At 53.4% G+C, this 12,937-nt stretch overlaps 1 protein-coding gene across 1 annotated transcript in view; it reads left to right on the top strand.

The window, feature by feature from the left end:
- LOC140403811 (protein shisa-9-like) overlaps positions 1-12,937 on the top strand; it is a 749,350-nt gene that overhangs the window by 695,550 nt on the left and 40,863 nt on the right. Inside the window, exon 4 of the mRNA XM_072491969.1 lies at positions 12,375-12,524. Within this exon, the coding sequence (XP_072348070.1) occupies positions 12,375-12,524 (150 nt within the window). The remainder of the gene's footprint in view (positions 1-12,374; positions 12,525-12,937) is intronic.

The following is a 12,937-nucleotide window of genomic DNA, read 5'->3' as shown; positions in this document are numbered from 1 at the left end:
ACCCCTCACCACCTCCACACCACCCCCACACCATCCCACACCACCCCTCACCACCCCTCACCACCTCCTCACCACCCCACACCACCTCCACACCACCCCTCACCACCCCTCACCACCTCCACACAACCCCTCACCACCCCTCACCATCCCACACCACCCCTCACCACCCCTCACCACCCCTCACCACCCCTCACCATCCCACACCACCCCTCACCACCCCTCACCACCCCACACCACCCCACACCACCCCACACCACCCCACACCACCCCACACCACCCCTCACCACCCCTCACCACCCACACCACCCCTCACCACCCCTCACCACCCCTCACCACCCCTCACCAACCCTCACCATCCCACACCACCCCTCACCACCCCTCACCACCCCACACCACCCCTCACCACCCCTCACCACCCCACACCACCCCACACCACCCCACACCACCCCACACCACCCCTCACCATCCCTCACCACCCCACACCACCTCCACACCACCTCCACACCTCCCCTCACCACCCCTCACCACCTCCACACCACCCCTCACCATCCCACACCACCCCTCACCAACCCTCACCATCCCACACCACCCCTCACCACCCCTCACCACCCCTCACCACCCCACACCACCCCTCGCCACCCCACACCACCTCCACACACACCTCCACACCTCCCCTCACCACCCCCACACCACCCCTCACCACCTCCACACCACCCCTCACCACCCCTCACCACCCCACACCACCTCCACACCACCTCCACACCTCCCCACACCTCCCCTCACCACCCCACACCACCCCTCACCACCCCACACCACCCCTCACCACCCCTCACCATCCCTCACCACCCCACACCACCCCACACCACCCCTCACCACCCCACACCACCCCATACCACCCCTCACCACCCCACACCACCCCTCACCACCTTCACACCACCCCTCACCACCCCACACCACCTCCACACCACCCCTCACCACCTCCACACCACCCCTCACCACCCCACACCACCCCTCACCACCCCTCACCATCCCATACCACCCCTCACCACCCCACACCACCCCTCACCACCCCTCACCATCCCACACCACCCCTCACCACCCCACACCACCCCTCACCACCCCATACCACCCCTCACCACCCACACCACCCCTCACCACCTTCACACCACCCCTCACCACCCCACACCACCCCTCACCACCCCATACCACCCCTCACCACCTCCATACCACCCCTCACCACCCCACACCACCCCTCACCACCTTCACACCACCCCTCACCACCCCTCACCACCCCACACCACCCCTCACCACCCCATACCACCCCATACCATCCCTCACCACCCCTCACCACCCCTCACCATCCCACACCACCCCTCACCACCCCATACCACCCCTCACCACCCCATACCACCCCTCACCACCTCCACACCACCTCCACACCACCCCACACCACCCCTCAGCACCCTTCACCATCTCACACCACCCCTCACCACCCCTCACCACCCCTCACCATCCCACACCACCCTCACCACCCCACACCATCCCACACCACCCCTCACCTCCCCACACTACCTCCACACCACCCCACACCACCCCTCACCACCCCTCACCACCCCACACCACCCCTCACCACCCCTCACCACCTCCACACCACCTCCACACCACCCCTCACCACCCCACACCTCCCCTCACCACCCCTCACCACCCCTCACCACCCCCACACCACTCCACACCACCCCTCACCAACTCCACACCACCCCACACCACCCCTCACCACCCCTCACCACCCCACACCACCCCTCACCACCTCCACACCACCCCTCACCACCCCACACCACCCCTCACAACCCCATACCACCCCTCACCACCCCACACCACCCCACACCACCCCTCACCACCCCATACCACCCCTCACCACCCCACACCACCCCTCACCACCTTCACACCACCTCCACACCACCTCCACACCACCCCTCACCACCCCATACCACCCCTCACCACCCCATACCACCCCACACCACCTCCACACCACCTCCACACCACCCCTCACCACCCCTCACCACCTCCACACCACCCCAACCCGCGATGCTATAATGTGTTATGTCTTGTATGTTGCAAGATCAGCTGGCTCTCTCTCACTCTCTCTCTCGCTCTCTCTCTCACCCCCTCTCTCTCACCTCCTTTAAGACTCTTTAAAACCCAATTCTTCGCGCGAGTGTTTAGTTTCTCTCCAGGGATCCCCAGCGCTGGCTCAGTCGCTGTGCATTTTGATGTTGAGGATGTTTGATTGATCTAATTGTTGCTATTTGACGGATGGGTACTTTGTGAACTAGCCAATCAGCCTCTTACCTTCTCTGTCTGCATTGTCGAACTAGGCTGAGGTCCGGGCCAGAGAGAACCATCAATAAACACAACAAAGTTTTGAATCCGAAATGAAGGCTTCACAGAGTAAGAGACGGGCAGAGTTGAGACTTTTGTAAAGTCATCTCAATCCTTGCTCATTGGTGCTCCGAACGATTTGACAACACCCACCTGTATCTATGGCCGAATTTTATATTCTCCCACGGTTGGTAGCCCAAGGGTCATAAAACTCCTCGAATGACCTTCCCAGAGGCCTCTCATCCACCCGTCCTCGCCAAATGGAGATGAGGTTGGCCTGTCTGCCTTTGTCCCAACAGAGGTCTTTAATTGACCTCATTTAACGACCACTTAAGGGCAGTTCCCAGCCAATTTTCAGATTGGCAGGAGGTGTTAAGGCTCCAGAAAGTGACCCTGCTCAGGCCTTGGGCGGGAAGTGAGGATGGGTGGTGCCTCGATCAACAGCCTCCTTTCAACTTCAGACACCTTCCCCTAACCAAGACCACCCAACCCCCTTCTCGGGCCTCACCTTCCCTTCCTGCCCCTCAAATCCCCACATTTACTGGGTCCTGGATCCCGGGGCCTCCTGCCTGCCCCCTGTGCCCTCTGCTGGGCTGGGACAATTGCCAGCCAGTCAGATAGGCCAGCAGTTCTCTGAGGTTGGACTTCCTCTTGACTGGCAAACAGAGATCCCATCTCCTGAAAATTAAACCCCATTTGTGGAGATGCGCTGACACTTTGTGTTTCAGGAAGTGAAAGTGCCAATTTAATCCTATTTTAACTCTAGCTTCAGGATCTGAAGTGGAAAAGAATCTTTTAGTTTCACACATTTGAGGAAAATGCCTGAGGGAGAAATTCAGGTGTTCAAAATTATGAGGGGAGCATTTTGGTGATAGCGACCTCAACATAGCAAATTTAAGTTTGTTATGGACAAGTTGCAAAAATAGTTTGTGACATTCTGAATTCTCCCTCCGTGTACCCGAACAGGCGCCGGAATGTGGCGACTAGGGGCTTTTCACAGTAACCTCATTGCAGTGTTAATGTAAGCCTGCTTGTGACAATAAAGATTATTTTTTTAAAGCGAGGCTTTTAGCAAGTACAAAGGGAGCAAATGAGCGGAGGTGTTGGTGAAGTACAGACAGTGCAGGACGGAGCTTCAGAAAGCAATTAGGGGAGCAAAGAGGGGATATGAGAAAGCTCTGGCTGGTAAAAGTAGGGAAAATCCCACAATATTCGATATCAATGGGAAGAGGATAAGCAGGGAAAGAGTAGGGTCCAACAGGGAACCTGTGGGTGGAGCCAGAGGACATTGGTAGGGTGTTGAACAATTATTTTATATCTGTCTTCAGCCAAGAGAATGAGGAGGCAGATACGGAACTCGGGGAGACTGTGAGGTCCTTGAGCAAATTGTTATGAGGAGGGACCTGGGGCGGGATTCTCCGTGACCCGGCGCATGCGCGGGAGCCCCAGCGGGTGCTGGCGTCACCCCAGCGCATGCGCGGGGGGGGATCTTCTCCGCGTACGGACCGGTGGGCCCCGATCGCGGGCCAGGCCACCGTGGGGGCACCTCCCGATGCCAGATCCCCCCGCGTCCCCCCCGAGGACCCCGGAGGCCGCCCGCGCAGCCAGGTCCCGCCGATAAGGACTCGGCGGCCACTCAGCCCATCGCGGGCCGGAGAATCGCCGGGGGGTGCCGCTACCGGCGGCCGCTGACCGGCACAGCAGATTCTCACCCCGCCAGTGCCGGAGAATTCAGCAGCCGGCAGGGGCGGGATTCACGCCGTCCTCCGCCGACTCTCCGACCCAGCGGGGGGGGCGGAGAATCCCGCCCAAGGTATTGGAGGTGTTGGCAGGCTAAAAAGTGGAGAAATCTCCAGGTCCGGATGAATTGTGTCCCAGGATGCTGGGGGAGGCGAGGGAGGAGATTGCAGGGACTCTGATCCAAATTTTAATTCATCTCTGGCCTCGGGGGAGGTGCCAGAGAATTGGTTACATCACATCCTCTAAAACGTACCTGGGTGGGCACTTGGCTCGTCTTAACATTCGCGGCTGTGGGCCCAGTGCTGGCTGGTCATAGAATTTACAGTGTAGAAGGAGGCCATTCGGCCCATCGAGTCTGCACTGGCCCTTGGAAAGAGCACCCTACCCAAGCCCACACCCCCACCCTATCCTCGTAACCCAATAACCCCTCCTAACCTTTTGGACACTAATGGCAATTTATCACGGTCAATCCACCGAACCCGCACATCTTTGGACTGTGGGAGGAAACCGGAGCACCCGGAGGAAACCCACGCACACACGGGGAGGACGTGCAGACTCCGCACAGACAGTGAACTGAGGCCAGATTGAACCCGGTTCCCTAGTGCTGTGAGGCAGCAGTGCTAACCACTGTGCCACCCTGCCGTCCCAGGGGTTTTTCATGTGTCGGGGCAGGCTGGATGGGCCAAAGAGACTCTTCTGTGCCGTATCACTCTGTGATTCTGTGAAGAGATAGAGAGGAGAGGAGAGGGGGGGGGGGGGGGGGGGGTGCTGCGAGAAGCAGGAGGAGGGTGGAAGGGGGAAGCTGAACATTTTGCAGCATTTCCTGCTTCTCTGAGGCGCTGCGTTTCCCCCACCTCCACCCCACCCTGGCCACCGACGCTCCCCCCCAGGGCCGGCAGCTGGAGCCGGTGGCTGGGGCCCGGGCTCTCTGACAGCGGGCAGCCTGCAGATGTGTGGAGCTGTCAGGTAACCAGGCTGAGCCTCAGTGTGAGTGTGTCGTTGTTGGCAAACTCCCGAACATCCCCTGTATAAATAGAACAGCCCCATCGTCTGCGACAGCCTCAATGTCTGCGAGCTCCTTCCAGTTGTCAATGTGGCTGAATGCCACCCGGATAGAATATCTGCGGCAGAAATCCCTGCGGCATGGCTGTGACCCTCATCTCAAAGACAGATCGGATGTGACAATGGGAAAGGAGAACAATGCTCTCGACTTCAGATCATTGCAGCTCACAGTCCGGGTGGGAATTTAATGGGAGAATCCTTCTTTGAGGACGTGTGCGATGAAACTGAGGGCCCAGAATGAGAGCCAGGCCCCACGGCCTGTGGAGTGAACGAACTTTCCTGAGGGATTTTCACACAGGTCAGACAATCTTACAACTCGCGTGGCACTGAACTAGGATTGGCTCCCTCCCAATGCCAGGAATATTCATAAAAGAGGTGAAAGAACGGGGGAATCATAGAATCATAGAACGTACAGTGCAGAAGGAGGCCATTCGGCCCATCGAGACTGCACCGGCCATTACAAAGAGCACCCTACCCAAGCCCACACCATCCCTCTATCCCCGTAACCCCACCCAACCTTTCAGGACAGTAAGGGCAACTTATCATGGCCAGTCCACCTAACCTGCACATCTTTGGACTGTGGGAGGAAACCGGAGCACCCGGAGGAAACCCACGCAGACGCGGGGAGAACGTGCAGACTCCGCACAGACAGTGACCCAAGCCGGAATCGAACCTGGGACCCTAGAGCTGTGAGGCAGCAGTGCTAACCACTGTGCCGCCGTGCTCCCCATAATAAATTGGCAGGGGGGTGGAGGCGGGGGTCCAGAAGACATAGGAGCAGAATTAGGCCACTCAGCCCATCGAGTCTGCTCCGCCATTCAATCCTGGCTAATATTTTCTCCTCCCCATTCCCTCTGTCCGAATCTCAGCTTACCAGGATATTCTGGAATGGAGTCGGGAAGCAGTGCTTCACACAAAGGGCACTGGAGATCTGGAACTCACCCCCAGCCCCCCCAATAGATTGTTCAGGGCGGGGGCCAATTGCAAATTTCCGAAGTGAAATCGATTGGTTTTTGATTGGTGAAGATTTGAACGGATATTTGACCGATTATAAGACCATAAGACAGAGGAGCGGAAGTAAGGCCATTCGGCCCATCGAGTCCACTCCACCATTCAATCATGGCTGATTTCAACTCCATTTACCCGCTCTCTCTCCATAGGCCTTAATTCCTCGAGAAATCAAGAATTTATCAACTTCTGTCTTAAAGACACTCAACGTCCCGGCCTCCACCGCCCTCTGTGGCAATGAATTCCACAGACCCACCACTCTCTGGCTGAAGAAATTTCTCCTCATCTCTGTTCTAAAGTGACTCCCTTTTATTCTAAGGCTGTGCCCCCGGGTCCTAGTCTCCCCTGCTAATGGAAACAACTTCCCTACGTCCACCCTATCTAAGCCATTCATTATCTTGTAAGTTTCTATTAGATCTCCCCTCAACCTCCTAAACTCTAATGAATATAATCCCAGGATCCTCAGACGTTCATCGTATGTTAGGCCTACCATTCCTGGGATCATCTGTGTGAATCTCTGCTGGACCCGCTCCAGTGCCAGTATGTCCTTCCAGAGGTGTGGGGCCCAAAATTGCTCACAGTATTCTAATTGGAGCCTAACTAATGCTTTATAAAGCTTCAGAAGTACATCCCTTCTTTTATATTCCAAGCCTCTTGAGATAAATGACAACATTGCATTTGCTTTCTTAATTACAGACTCAACCTGCAAGTTTATGTTTAGAGAACCCTGGACTAGGACTCCCAAGTCCCTTTGCACTTCAGCATTATGAATTTTGTCACCGTTTAGAAATTAGTCCATGTCTTCAGGATCCTCAAGGGGGAGGGGGAGCAGCCAGAAGTCAGGAGGGAGGGAGGGCTTCAGGTATTTGGATAATTGGAGCGCATTCTGGGGAAGGTGGGACCTGTACAAGCAGGACGGGTTGCATCTGAAACAGAGGGGCACCAATATCCTGGGAGGGAGGTTTTCTAGTACTCTTCGGGAGGGTTTAAACTAATTTGGCAGGGGAATGGGAACCAGATTTGTAGTCCAGCAACTAAGGTAGCCGATATTCAGGACGCCAAAGCGTGTAATGAGACAGTGGGGAAGGGAACACTGACAAAGGAGAGTATTTGCAGGCACGGAGATGGAAGTGTATATACTTCAACGCAAGAAGCATCAGGAATAAGGTGGGTGAACTTAAGGCATGGATCGGTATTTGGGACTACGATGTGGTGGCCATCACGGAAACTTGGATGGAAGAGGGGCAGAAATGGTTGTTGGAGGTCCCTGGTTATAGATGTTTCAATAAGATTAGGGAGGGTGGTAAAAGAGGTGGGGGGGTGGCATTGTTAATTAGAGATAATATAACAGCTGCAGAAAGGCAGTTCGAGGAGTATCAGCCTACTGAGGTAGTATGGGTTGAAGTCAGAAATAGGAAATGAGCAGTCACCTTGTTAGGAGTTTTCTATAGGCCCCCCAATAGTAGCAGAGATGTGGAGGAACAGATTGGGAAACAGATTTTGGAAAGGTGCAGAAGTCACAGGGTAGTAGTCATGGGCGACTTTAACTTCACAAACATTGAGTGGAAACTCTTTAGATCAAATAGTTTGGATGGGGTGGTGTTTGTGCAGTGTGTCCAGGAAGCTTTTCTAACACAGTATGTAGATTGTCCAACCAGAGGAGGGGCAATATTGGATTTAGTACTTGGTAATGAATCAGGGCAAGTGATAGATTTGTTGGTGGGGGAGCATTTTGGAGATAGTGACCACAATTCTGTGACTTTCACTTTAGTAATGGAGAGGGATAGGTGCGTGCAACAGGGCAATGTTTACAATTGGGGGAAGGGTAAATACGATGTTGTCAGACAAGAATTGAAGTGCATAAGTTGGGAACATAGGCTGTCAGGGAAGGACACAAGTGAAATGTGGAACTTGTTCAAGGAACAGGTACTACGTGTCCTTGATATGTATGTCCCTGTCAGGCAGGGAAGAGATGGTCGAGTGAGGGAACCATGGTTGACAAGAGAGGTTGAATGTCTTGTTAAGAGGAAAAAGGAGACTTATGTAAGGCTGAGGAAACAAGGTTCAGACAGGGCATTGGAGGGATACAAGATAGCCAGGAGGGAACTGAAGAAAGAGATTAGGAGAGCTAAGAGAGGGCATGAACAATCTTTGGCGGGTAGGATCAAGGAAAACCCCAAGGCCTTTTACACATATGTGAGAAATATGAGAATGACTAGAGCGAGTGTAGGTTCGATCAAGGACAGTAGCGGGAGATTGTGTATTGAGTCTGAAGAGATAGGAGAGGTCTTGAATGAGTACTTTTCTTCTGTATTTACAAATGAGAGGGGCCATATTGTTGGAGAGGACAGTGTGAAACAGACTGGTAAGTTCGAGGAAATACTTGTTAGGAAGGAAGATGTGTTGGGCATTTTGAAAAACTTGAGGATAGACAAGTCCCCGGGGCCTGACGGGATATATCCAAGGATTCTATGGGAAGCAAGAGATTAAATTGCAGAGCCGTTGGCAATGATCTTTTCGTCCTCACTGTCAACAGGGGTGGTACCAGGGGATTGGAGAGTGGCGAATGTCGTGCCTCTGTTCAAAAAAGGGACTAGGGATAACCCTGGGAATTACAGGCCAGTTAGTCTTACTTCGGTGGTCGGCAAAGTCATGGAAAGGGTACTGAAGGATAGGATTTCTGAGCATCTGGAAAGACACTGCTTGTGTCTTGATTAGGGATAGTCAGCACGGATTTGTGAGGGGTAGGTCTTGCCTCACAAGTCTTATTGAATTCTTTGAGAAGGTGACCAAGCATATGGATGAAGGTAAAGCAGTGGATGAAGTGTACATGGATTTTAGTAAGGCATTTGAAAAGGTTCCCCATGGTAGGCTTCTGCAGAAAGTAAGGAGGCATGAGATAGTGGGAAATTTGGCCAGTTGGATAACGAACTGGCTAACCGATAGAAGTCAGAGAGTGGTGATGGATGGCAAATATTCAGCCTGGATCCCAGTTACCAGTGGCGTACCGCAGAGATCAGTTCTGGGTCCTCTGCTGTTTGTGATTTTCATTAATGACTTGGATGAGGGAGTTGAAGGGTGGGTCAGTAAATTTGCAGACGATACGAAGATTGGTGGAGTTGTGGATAGTGAGGAGGGCTGTTGTCGGCTGCAAAGAGACATGGATAGGATGTAGAGCTGGGCTGAGAAGTGGCAGATGGAGTTTAACCCCGAAAAGTCTGAGGTTGTCCATTTTGGAAGGACAAATATGAATGCGGAATACAGGGTTAATGGTAGAGTTCTTGGCAATGTGGAGGAGCAGAGAGATCTTGGGGTCTATGTTCATACATCTTTGAAAGTTGCCACTCAAGTGGATAGAGCTGTGAAGAAGGCCTATGGTGTGCTAGCGTTCATTAACAGAGGGATTGAATTTAAGAGCCATGAGGTGATGATGCAGCTGTACAAAACTTTGGTAAGGCCACATTTGGAGTACTGTGTACAGTTCTGGTCGCCTCATTTTAGGAAGGCTGTGGAAGCTTTGGAAAAGGTGCAAAGGAGATTTACCTGAATGTTGCCTGGAATGGAGAGTAGGCCGACCCATTCATGGCCAGGGATCCATCCAGCCCCCTGGCAGGGACAACAGCGCCTATACTTCCTCAGGAAACTAAGGAAATTCGGCAGGTCCACATTAACCCTTACCAACTTTTACAGATGCACCATAGAAAGCATCCTACCGGGCTGCATCACAGCCTGGTATGGCAACTGCTCGGCCTAGGACCAGAGAGTCGTGAACACCGCCCAGTCCATCACACGAACCTGCCTCCCATCCATTGACTCCATCTACACCTCCTGCTGCCTGGGGAAAGCGGGCAGCATAATCAAAGACCCCTCCCACCCGGCTTACTCACTCTGCCAACCTCCTCCATCGGGCAGGAAATAAAGAAGCCTGAAAACACGCACGAACAGACTCAAAAACAGCTTCTTCCCCGCTGTTACCAGACTCCTAAATGACCCTCTTATGAACTGAACTGATCTCTTCATTCATCTTCTCCACTGAGTAGTACTACATTCTGTATGCTTCACCTGATGTCTGTGTATTTACATTGTGTGTTTATGTGTGTCCTATCTTTTCACGTGTAGAACGATCTACCTGTACTGTAGACAGAACAATAGGGCAAGCAAGGTAGCACAGTGGTTAGCACTGTGGCTTCACAGTGCCAGAGTTCCAGGTTCGATTCCCGGCTTGGGTCACTGTCTGTGAGGAGTCTGCACGTTCTCCCCGTGTGTGCGTGGGTTTCCTCCGGGTGCTCCGGTTTCCTCCCACAGTCCAAAGATGTGCAGGTTCGGTGGATTTATGTGATAAATTGCCCTTCGTATCCAAAAAGGTTAGGAGGGGTTACTGGGTTACGGGGATAGGGTGGAAGTGAGGGCTGAAGTGGATCGGTGTAGACTCGATGGGCCGAATGGCCTCCTTCTGCACTGTATGTTCTATGTTCTAATATTTTTCACTGTACCTCGATACACGTGACAATAAATCGAATCTAAATCTAAATTTATCTAAAAGTCTGCGCCCACCTCCCACCCAGAATGCAGTGCTCAGTGCTGAGGGTAGAAGTGGGTTGAATTAGGGGGCATGGGAGGGGGGCAAGGATTTTGCACCCCTGGACTTTAGTAGACGTCACAATGAGCAGGCCCGCCAGTAAGTGGGAGCCAAAGATCTCCTAATCCCTGTCGCTGGTCTGTGCAGCTGAGATGAGCAGCTTCCCAGTGGGAGATGATTCATCTGTAATCGATTGGACGTTGACACATTTGATGAGGCTTCGAATGCAGATGTGCGTCCGCGTTGCTGCTGCTCGTTCCAGAGCCGCCTCAAGCTCTTTTCTTTTATGGCGCCTTTTATCTCGCTATAAATAAACTTTAGTTTAACCCTTCACGTTTCAAAACATTTCTTTAGTTTCAAAGTTTGCAGCTGGATCAGGTTTGTGACCGCTGTTAGGGTTTGTGGGGAGTACGTTCAGCCCAATTGGCCCTTCCTGGTATTTGAGCTCCACGTGAATCACCTGCCGCCACACTTAACCTCACTCCATCAACCTCTCCTTCTTTACCTTTCTACATCACACTTACTTAACCGTGAGGTCATCTCGTGGCGCAGTGGGTTAGTGTCCCTGCCTCTGAGCCAGGAGCTGCAGGTTCTAGTCCCGCCCCAGGAGCTGCAGGTTCTAGTCCCGCCCCAGGAGCTGCAGGTTCGAGTCCCACCCCAGGAGCTGATGTCCAAGGAAGGTGGGTTCATAAAGTTTCGGGGAGATGTGCGAGGGAGGGTTTTTCACACAGGGCAGTGGGTGCCTGGAACTCGCTACCGGAGGAGGTGGTGGAAGCAGGGACGAAAGTAACATTTAGGGAGTGTCTTGACAAATACATGAATAGGATGGGAATAGACGGATACGGATACGGATCCCGGCTGAACAGGTTGAGAATCAACCTGCAAAATCCCCCCCCAACACACGCCAATGGCTGGCAGTAAGAGTGGGCGAAATACCTCGTTAGGAATGGGCTGGAAAGAATATTGGAGCCGCTATTAACACCTTCCGTATTAACACCTTTCTAGGCGGCACAGTGGTTAGCACTACTGCCTCACAGTGCCAAGGTCCCAGGTTCGATTCCAGCTTGGGTCACTGTCTGTGCGGAATCTGCACGTTCTCCTCGTGTGTGCGTGGGTTTCCTCCGGGTGCTCCGGTTTCCTCCCACAGTCCAAAGATGTGCAGGTTAGGTGGATTGGCCATGATAAATTGCCCTTAGTGTCCACAAGATTAGGTAAGGTTAAGGGGATAGGATGTAGACATGGGCTTCAGACTCGATGGGCCGAATGGCCTGCTTAAAGGATTCTATGATTCTATAAGTTCACAGACTGTAGAATGTGGGAGACCCACTCAAAACTGACTGAACGAGGGGAACTATGGCTGAATTTGTCCTTTGCTGACTCAGGGATGTGAAGGGCCTCACTCTCCACGTTAGGATCTGCCTCACCAGGAATCGAACCAGTGCCCCTAATCTGTTTGGGTTTGTGCGGCGGAATTGAGGATCTAATCCTGGCCCATTGCCCCACCAGCAAATAGACATGTTAGCCTCTAGTGAGGTGTGTGTGAATGGCCAGCAAGCTGTGATTGGTTCCCCCAGCCCGGTGATTGGTGTCTTGTTTCCCTCCACAGATCAACTTCACTTGAATAACGCCGCCATCTCATCACCAAATATCTCCCAGCTGGGACCACCTCATGCCCACAACAACATCCTGCAGCGAATGGCCTCTGCTCCCCCACAAGGCCAGGACTACAATAAATACGCAACCCTCAAGGCCGTGGGTAAGTAGTGATCGAGAAGCGCCAACCCGTAATAATCTGTCTAAACTCCCACAGCCGGGGCCTGGATTTCCACTCCCCGAGCAGGCGGGCAGCGCTGGGTAATCCCCGGATCGTCACCTGCCCCCCCCTCCTCGGGTTAGAGTGGCTCGGGGGGTGGGATCTTTATTTGGGGGGAGGGGCGGGTTGTGGGTGAGGAATGGACTCTGTAACCCCCCCTGCCCCTCTGCTAGATGCAGGTTGGAGATGGGCGGAGGGTGAGTTGAGTGGCGAGTTGGGTTATTTTAAAGATCTGCATTGGTTCAGTGGGACTTTATGTTTTGTTTTGTGAAATATTTGGCTCCCCAACCACTCCCCATGCCTGTACATGACAACACATGCCCTCACCTAGTCCCATGGTCCCTTATATCCCCGAT

The sequence above is a fragment of the Scyliorhinus torazame genome, chromosome 29 (genome assembly GCF_047496885.1).
Source record: "Scyliorhinus torazame isolate Kashiwa2021f chromosome 29, sScyTor2.1, whole genome shotgun sequence".
In the NCBI taxonomy this organism is placed as follows: Eukaryota; Metazoa; Chordata; class Chondrichthyes; order Carcharhiniformes; family Scyliorhinidae; genus Scyliorhinus; species Scyliorhinus torazame.
This window is presented reverse-complemented; position numbering and strand designations above follow the sequence as displayed.